Source organism: Babylonia areolata, chromosome 28 (genome assembly GCF_041734735.1).
Source record: "Babylonia areolata isolate BAREFJ2019XMU chromosome 28, ASM4173473v1, whole genome shotgun sequence".
Classification (NCBI taxonomy): domain Eukaryota; kingdom Metazoa; phylum Mollusca; class Gastropoda; order Neogastropoda; family Buccinidae; genus Babylonia; species Babylonia areolata.
The window spans coordinates 27,241,341-27,251,340 of NC_134903.1; the positions used below are offsets into that span (position 1 = coordinate 27,241,341).

General features: G+C 47.5%; 1 protein-coding gene across 1 annotated transcript in view; it reads right to left on the reverse strand.

The window, feature by feature from the left end:
• LOC143302032 (E3 ubiquitin-protein ligase mind-bomb-like) overlaps positions 1–10,000 on the reverse strand; it is a 14,970-nt gene that overhangs the window by 1,106 nt on the left and 3,864 nt on the right. The window contains exons 2-7 of the mRNA XM_076616519.1: positions 9,386–9,687; positions 7,703–7,886; positions 6,520–6,626; positions 3,710–3,904; positions 713–1,011; positions 47–151 (exon numbers count right to left, since the gene is read on the reverse strand). Coding sequence (XP_076472634.1) covers positions 47–151; positions 713–1,011; positions 3,710–3,904; positions 6,520–6,626; positions 7,703–7,886; positions 9,386–9,593 — 1,098 coding nt within the window. The 5' untranslated portion in view covers positions 9,594–9,687. The remainder of the gene's footprint in view (positions 1–46; positions 152–712; positions 1,012–3,709; positions 3,905–6,519; positions 6,627–7,702; positions 7,887–9,385; positions 9,688–10,000) is intronic.

Sequence of the window (10,000 nt, forward strand, 5' to 3'; positions counted from 1 at the left end):
CACACACACACACACACACACAGCCACAGAATTATCTCCCATTTACCTTGATTAACACCTGAGGGTTCAACCTGTACGACAGACGTTTGAACTTCACCTGCACAGCTTTGTTGGCTGTGATGGACACAACCTCTCCGATTTTACCTATGCTCTGCAACACAACCAAAAAAAAGCATAGGATTTTTTTCTTTTAAATATTTCCCTATTTCCGTGTTATGGCGTAGGAGAAATAAACAACAACAAAACGTTTTCTGGCCACTGACCTGAAGCATGCCAGCTGTGAAGCTGTCGAAGTGATATCGAATGGAATAGAATAAATAAATAAATAACTCCATCCATCCATGAATAAATAAATGCGTCTATCCATCCATCCATACGTAACTAGATAAATAAATGAATGAATAAATAAATAAATGCGTCCATCCATCAATCCATACATACATGCACGTAAATAAGTAAACAAATAAAGAAATAATAAAGAAATATATACGTAAACCATTCAATAAAACTAATAAAGAAATGTTAACCATTCAATAAAACTAATAAACAAACAAATAAATGAATGAATAAATAAACAAATAAATTAACTAATAAATTGATTAACTAATCGATTAATCAATCAACTGATCAAAACAACATACAGGGGGGAAAAAAAATATATATATATATATATAAAAGAAACAACAACAAAAACAGTTTCCCGGGCACCGACCTGAATCATTCCAGCAGTGGTTCCCCCAAAGGTGGCCTGCAGCTCCTTCAGCCTGGCCTCACTGACGGCGATCGTCACTTTGTCCCGGACCACCACAGACCCTCCCCCTCCCCCTCCCCCTTCAGCTCCTCCTCCCGGCCCCCCTCGCCCCCCAACCCCCGTCTGGAAGGAGGAGGTGGGCGAGGTCTGAGGCGAAGGGGACTGTGACGTCACTGATGACCGTGACGTCAGTGATGACTGTGACGTCAGTGATGACTGTGACGAGGTTCTGGATGTGAGGCTGGTCGTGCCCGTGGTATCTGCCAACGGTGGAAGTGTCTGGGTTTGTTCCAATGTACTTTTTTTTTCTTTTTTTTTTCTTTTTTTAATTTACCTGTGTGCTAGCTGAATCGGTAGCGTGAGCAGCATTGACTTGAAAGTTGTTTGTACCTTGTGAATGGAGTTACCACTCTTTACTATTTGTTACACTATCTGCCGATAGGAAGAAAAAAAAAAGGAAGAAAGAAAAGAAAAAGAACTAAACGAAGAAAGTCTTTGATGATACTGATTTAAAGGAAAATTTGACGGATTAGAAAAAAAAGAAAGAAAAAAAATCATTACTACTGTTGCTGTCACAAAGATGTGGAGATAAGGGTGGATGTGCAAGTGGTATCTGCCCATAGCAAATAAATATATAGATAATGGATAAGTAAGTCTTTGATGATGCCGATTTAAAAGAAAAATTGACAGATTCGGGGGAAAAAAACGAGAGAAAAAAAGATCATCACTGCTTTTGTAGTCACAAAGATCTGGAGGTGGTAGTGAATGCACCAGTAGTAATTTGCCCATTGCAAAAAATGGGGGGAAAGTCTTTGATGATACTGATTTAAAAGAAAAATTGACTGATTAGAAAAGAAAAAAAAACCCACATTACTGCTGTTGCTGTCACAAAGGTCTGGAGGTGAGGATGGATGAACCAGTAGTTTCTGTTCACAGCAACAACAAAAAATACTGATGTGAAAGAAAAATTGACTGATCTAAAAAAATCAAAAAAAGAAAAGATGATTACTGCTGTTGTTGTCACAGAGATCTGGTGGTCAGGGTGGATGTACCAGTAGTATCTGTTCATAGCAACAACAAAATAAAATAAAAACAAAACAAAAAAAAAGTCTTTGATGATACTGATTTACAACAACAACAAAAATTGACTGATTATTGCTGTTGCTGTCACAAACAAAAAAAACTGGCCATCAATCAAAAGAATCATCCTGGCTACCAGTGTCATCATCTGCCACATCCACCACCACCACCACCACCACCCCTCCCCAACACCTCCCTCCTGACTCCCTCCAACAGGTATACACCAGAAGGAGCAGATGATGTTCTGTAGTAAACCATGCCCTATCCCCACCATGAATACCCCCCCCCCTCCACCTCCATCCCCCACCCTCCCTCCAACAGGTATACACCAGAAGGAGCAGATGATGTTCTGTAGTAAACCATGCCCTATCCCCACCATGAATACCCCCCGCCCCCTCCACCTCCATCCCCCCACCCTCCCTCCAACACCTACCCACAAGTGACTGGTGCTCCCTGTAGTAAACCATGCCCTATCCCCACCATGAATACCCTCCCCCTCCACCTCCATCCCCCACCCCCTCCCTCCCTCCAACACCTACCCACAAGTGACTGGTGCTCCCTGTAGTAAACCATGCCCTATCCCCACCATGAATACCCCCCCCCCCTCTATCCCCCCACCGCCTCCCCCCCTCCCTCCCCCCAACACGTATTCAGCTGATGTCTGTAGTGAAACATGTCTCATCCCCACCCACCCCCCCACCCCCACGTCCCCCCCACACACACTCATCTCCCTCCCTCCCTTCCTCCATCACCACCCATCACCCTCCTCTCTCCCTTCCTCCCTCCCTCCCTGCAGCACATACCCAGATGGGGCAGATACTCCCTGTTTTTTTTGGGAAAAAAAAACAACAACAAAAAAAACAACAACAACCACACATGCCTCAACCTCCCTCAACACCCCCCTCCCCCCACAACCCCCCAGCCACTCCCCCAACCCCATCTTCCATCGCACACCCCACCCCCCCACCCTCCCTCCAACAGGTATACACCAGAAGGAGCAGGTGATGATCTGTAGTAAACCATGCCCTATCCCCACCATGAATACCCCCCCCCCCTCCACCTCCATCCCCCCACCCTCCCTCCCTCCAACAGGTATACACCAGAAGGAGCAGATGATGATCTGTAGTAAACCATGCCCTATCCCCACCATGAATACCCCCCCCCCTCCACCTCCATCCCCCACCCTCCCTCCAACAGGTATACACCAGAAGGAGCAGATGATGATCTGTAGTAAACCATGTCCCATCCCCACCATGAATACCCCCCCCTCCACCTCCATCCCCCACCCTCCCTCCAACACCTACCCACAAGTGACTGGTGCTCCCTGCAGTAAACCATGCCCTATCCCCACCATGAATACCCACCCCCCTCCACCGCCTCCCTCCCCTCCCACCCTCCCTCCAACACCTACCCACAAGTGACTGGTGCTCCCTGTAGTAAACCATGCCCTATCCCCACCATGAATACACCCCCCCTCCACCTCCATCCCCCACCGCCTCCCCCCCCTCTCTCCCCCCAACGCGTATTCAGCTGATGTCTGTAGTGAAACATGTCTCATCCCCACCCCCCCAGCCCCCACCCCCACGTCCCCCCCCTACACACTCATCTCCCTCCCTCCCTTCCTCCATCACCACCCATCACCCTCCTCTCTCCCTTCCTCCCTCCCTCCCTGCAGCATATACCCAGATGGGGCAGATACTCCCTGTTTTTGAAAAAAAAAAACGAACCCCCCCCCCCCCCCCCCCCCCAAAAAAAAACAAACAAACAAACCCACACATGCCTCAACCTCCCTCAACACCCCCCCTCCCCCCACAACCCCCCAGCCACTCCCCCAACCCCATCTTCCATCCCCCCCCCCCCCCCCCCCCCCGTGCGTACCCAGAAGTGGCAGGTGCTCCCTGTAGTAATAGAGACCCGCAGACTCCTCCACGTAGCAGAGGTCCACACAGCCCTGCAGGCCCAGGCGGTAGCTGTTGGTGACGTCACAGGGCCACTGCACGCGCACCATGTTTCGTGAGGACGTCGGCGCCACGTTCTCGAAGGCGGTGACTTCGCCGACCGCTCCTGGGCCGCCTGCAAGTTTACACAGCGTTGCCATGGTCGTCAGTGCTGAAACCATGTCATTTACTGATCCATGGAACGATCCTGCAAGTTTATAGATAGTTGCCATGGTCGTCAGTGCTGAAACCATGCCAGTTACTGATCCATAGAACGATCCTGCAAGTTTATAGATTGTTTGTCATAGTAGTCAGAGCTGAAATCATACCAGTTACTGATCCATTGAACGATCCTGCAAGTTTATAGATTGTTTGTCATAGTAGTCAGAGCTGTAGTTATGCCAGTTACTGATCCATAGAACGATCCTGCAGGTTTATAGATTGTTTGTCATAGTAGTCAGAGCTGAAATCATACCAGTTAGGCCTACTGAACTATGGAACAATCCTGCAAGTTTATAAATTGTTTGTCATAGTCAGGGCTTCTTCTTTTTCTTCTTTTTTTTCTTCTTCTTCTTAGCGTTCACAACTGACTTTGTAGCCTCCTGAAGAAGAAGAAGATGATGATGATGATGATGATGATGATGAAGAAGAAGAGAAGAAGAAAGATGAGGAGGAGGAGGAGAAATTTCCCACTGCAGAATTATGTTGTTGTTGGTTGTTGTTGTTTGTGTTGCTCCTTCCCTTCAGCAATAATCAACGATGTTACCTTTTTAGCGGACAACTCGCAGATTTGAGGCTGAGACTCTGACAGGATAAATCAAGTACGGAGATAGCACTAGAACAAACTTCTTCTTCTTCTTCTTTTTATTTTTTCTTTCTTTTTTATGTATTCCGAGCATTAAGACAAATTCCGTAAACAATACTTTTGGTATTTCAGCCACGGACAAACTGCTACAACTACTACTACTACTACTACTAAGAAGAAGAACAACAACAACAATAATGATAATAATAATACTAAAAGGCAGAGATACGGATCAAGAGACAGAGGGACAGACAGACAGACAAACCAGAGCACAGACTGACAGACGGATCAAGAAACACAGGCACAGACAGACGGACAGACAGACAAACCAGAGGACAGACTGACAGACGGATCAAGAAACACAGGCACAGACAGACAGACAGACGGACAGACAGACAAACCAGAGGACAGACTGACAGACGGATCAAGAAACACAGGCACAGACAGACAGACTGACAGACGGATCAAGAAACACAGGCACAGACAGACGGACAGACAGACAAACCAGAGGACAGACTGACAGACGGATCAAGAAACACAGGTACAGACAGACAGACAGACGGACAGACAGACAAACCAGAGGACAGACTGACAGACGGATCAAGAAACACAGGCACAGACAGACAGACTGACAGACGGATCAAGAAACACAGGCACAGACAGACGGACAGACAGACAAACCAGAGGACAGACTGACAGACGGATCAAGAAACACAGGCACAGACAGACAGACTGACAGACGGATCAAGAAACACAGGCACAGACAGACAGACAGACGGACAGACAGACAAACCAGAGGACAGACTGACAGACGGATCAAGAAACATAGGCACAGACAGACAGACTGACAGACGGATCAAGAAACACAGGCACAGACAGACGGACAGACAGACAAACCAGAGGACAGACTGACAGACGGATCAAGAAACACAGGCACAGACTGACAGACGGATCAAGAAACACAGGCACAGACAGACAGACAGACGGACAGACAGACAAACCAGAGGACAGACTGACAGACGGATCAAGAAACACAGGCACAGACAGACGGACAGACAGACAAACCAGAGGACAGACTGACAGACGGATCAAGAAACACAGGCACAGACAGACAGACTGACAGACGGATCAAGAAACACAGGCACAGACAGACGGACAGACAGACAAACCAGAGGACAGACTGACAGACGGATCAAGAAACACAGGCACAGACAGACAGACTGACAGACGGATCAAGAAACACAGGTACAGACAGACAGACAGACGGACAGACAGACAAACCAGAGGACAGACTGACAGACGGATCAAGAAACATAGGCACAGACAGACAGACTGACAGACGGATCAAGAAACACAGGCACAGACAGACAGACAGACAGACAAACCAGAGGACAGACTGACAGACGGATCAAGAAACACAGGCACAGACAGACAGACTGACAGACGGATCAAGGAACACAGGCACAGACAGACAGACGGATCAAGGAACACAGGCACAGACAGACAGACAGACAGACTGATCAAGAAACACAGGCACAGACAGACAGACAGACAGACGGATCAAGAAACACAGGCACAGACAGACAGACTGACAGACGGATCAAGAAACACAGGCACAGACAGACAGACTGACAGACGGATCAAGAAACACAGGCACAGACAGACGGACAGACAGACTGACAGACGGATCCAGAAACACAGGCACAGACAGACGGACAGACAGACTGACAGACGGATCCAGAAACATAGGCACAGACAGACAGACTGACAGACGGATCCAGAAACACAGGCACAGACAGACGGACAGACAGACTGACAGACGGATCCAGAAACACAGGCACAGACAGACGGACAGACAGACTGACAGACGGATCCAGAAACACAGGCACAGACAGACGGACAGACAGACGGACAGACAAACCAAGGGGCAGACAAAGCCCACGCACCATCCTGGTCCCCCCACATCCAGTCTGGCCCCCTCTTCACTCTGGCCCCCGGGAAGATTCCAGAGGTCCTCATCTTGAGACTGCTGGATCGTTTCCTCACTTTCTCTCTGCGACACGTGCACACACACACACACACACACACACACACACACACACAGGGAAGACACACACACACACACACACACACACACACACACACACGAATACACACACACACACACACACACACACACACACACACACACACATACAACCTGAACTAAGGGATTTTATACTGACACACTTTTGTGCACGTACCTGAGCGAAAACTGGCTCAATATGCAAAGACAAAGACACAGGCACACAAAGAGAGAGAGACAGAGACACAGAGAGAGACAGACAGAGACACAGACAAAGAGAGAGAGGCAGAGACAGAGAGAAAGACAGAGAGAGAGAGACGGAGACAGAGAGAGACACAGAGAGAGAGAGACAGAGACACAGACAAAGAGAGAGAGACAGAGAGAAAGACACAGAGAGAGAGACGGAGACAGAGAGACAGAAACAGAGAGAGACAGAGAGAGAGAGAGAAGGGTTGGTGGCTTGGGAGCAGACAGACAGAGATAAAGACAGAGAGACAGAGATAAAACAGACAAAGACAGATTAGCAGACAGAGATGGAGACAAACAGATGAACAAAAAGACAGCGATCAATTTGCATAAAAGAGAAGAATATAAACGAAATAAAATAAACTAACTAGTCAACCAGTAGAATTACAACAAAGAGCCAATTGGGCTCCAAATTAAACTCTGAACTATTTCAAACACATGTTGATTATCATATAAGACATTTCTAATGGAAGCAGATGGAACTGCAGATTTTGTAAATGACATAGGTAAATATGGTTTTAACTGTTGACATTTATGGATGATATGCACGGGGGGTAATTTCATTGCCGCAAATGCAAGTCACATTAGAAGTATATGTTGTTGTTTTTTTATGGCATCCAGTCGTAGTCTGTATATTAGAAATGTGTGTGTGTGTATGTGTGTGTGTGTGTGTGTGTGTGTGCTTGCGTGCGTGCATGTGTGCGTGCGTGCGTGTATGTGTGTGTGCGTGCGTGCGTGCATGTGTGTGTGTATGCGTGTGTGTGTGTGTGCGCGCACGCGCGCGCGCGAGCGTGCGTTTCACTGTTTCAACCACGTACCCGCTGGCCCCGTCACTGTCGACGCGCTCAAACACGTGTCTGATGTCATGTTTGTCCATGACGTAGCAGACAGGACACAGCGTCACAGAGTTCTGACGACACGCGTGTTCCGTGCAGCGCCACAACATTCCGTACACGTCTCTCTCCCCGCAGTCTGTGCACCGAGTTCCTTGGTGCCGAACCCCTGGGGAATGAAACTGCTGTCTGACATCACAGATTACCCACGAAAACGGAGTATGGCTGCCTACATGGCGGGGTAAAAGCGGTCATACACGTAAAAGCCCACTCGAGTGAACGTGGGAGTTGCAGTTCACGAACGAAGAAGATATCACAAATTGACATTTATGCTTGGGCCAACAGCAAAGTGACATCTGCGTGATCAATGGGTTCTCCACTGAAATGGGAAATCATTTACAACTTAGTCTTTTGTGAAGGACTATGACTCAAACTAGAAGGCAATATTGCACTGGCTCTTAGTGACGCAGCTTCGTAGCCTAGTTGGCATTTGGGAACCATCCCAACACCAACTGTCTCGGCCGAGAGAGTGGGGATGTAACTTGGGGCAAGACACTCTCCACGAGAGGGTGGCAGAGTGGTTCAGACGCTCAGCTGCCAATACAGAGAGTCCGTGAGGGTGTGTGGGTTCAAATCCCGCTCTCGCCCTTTCTCCCAAGTTTGACTAGAAATTCAAACTGAGCGCCTAGTCATTCGGATGAGACGGAGGTCACGTGTGCAGCACGCACTTGGCGGACTAAAACAAAGAACCCATGGCAACGAGAGTGTTGTCCTCTAGCAAAGTTCTGTAGTGAGAAATCCACTCTGATAGGCACACAAATATATTCATTAGCATGCACTATAGGCACACAAATATATTCATATGCATGCACTATAGGCAAACAAATATATCATAGGCATGCACTATAGGCACACAAATATATTCATATGCATGCACTATAGGCAAACAAATATATCATAGGCATGCACTATAGGCACACAAATATATTCATTAGCATGCACTATAGGCAAACAAATATATTCATAGGCATGCACTATAGGCACACAAATATATTCATAAGCATGCACTATAGGCACACAAATATATCATATGCATGCACTATAGGCACACAAATATATTCATTAGCATGCACTATAGGTACACAAATATATTCATATGCATGCACTATAGGCAAACAAATATATCATAGGCATGCACTATAGGCAAACAAATATATCATAGGTATGCACTATAGGCAAACAAATATATCATAGGTATGCACTATAGGCAAACAAATATATCATAGGTATGCACTATAGGCAAACAAATATATCATAAGCATGCACTATAGGCAAACAAATATATTCATAGGTATGCACTATAGGCAAACAAATATATCATAGGTATGCACTATAGGCAAACAAATATATCATAAGCATGCACTATAGGCACACAAATATATCATAGGCATGCACTCAAGGCAAACAAATATATCATAAGCATGCACTATAGGCACACAAATATATCATAGGCATGCACTCAAGGCCTGACTAAACGCGTTGGGGTCTGCTGCTGGTCAGGAATCTGCCTAGCAGATGTGGTGCAGCGTATATGAATAGATTTTTTTCCCGAACGCAGTGACGCTTCAGTCCTTGAGAAAAACAACAACAACTGAAACCGAAACTCACCAACTGAAGCAGTATCCACAATCCTCAGCTCATACTTCCCGTCGGCCCCTGCCTTGCACGTCACTTCCTGCCCGTTGTCCCACAGCACGCGCACCATCCCGTTGCTCAGCAACGCCTTGACGGTGCCAAGGTGCCCCTCCCCTCCATCCGCCTCCCCGCTTTGCCAGTGAGGCCCTCGAACAACCCTCACTCCTGCCTCCACGAGCATGGCTGGTGCTGGAGGTCGTGGTGGTGGTGGTGGTGGTGGTGCTGGAGGTCGTCGTGGTGGTGGTGGTGGTGGTGGTCTTGGTTTGGCCCAAAGGCTGGAAAAAGCAATGACATAAACAGCCTGAGTGAGCACTCCTAAGTCACATGTTTATGTGGAGTGTTGGACCTGGAGGTAAAGTGTCCGCCTTGGAAGCTAGAGAATATGAGCCCCACTGGTTCGAATCCCGGCACAGTCGCCAGTATTTTCCGCCTCCCCCTCCACTAGATCTTGAGTGGTGGTCTGGACGCTAGTCATTCGGATGAGACGATAAACCGAGGTCCCGTGTGCAGCATGCATTTAGCGCACGTAAAAGAAACCAAGGCAACAAAAGGGTTGTCCCTTTAAAGAGAACGTGGAGTGATGGCCTA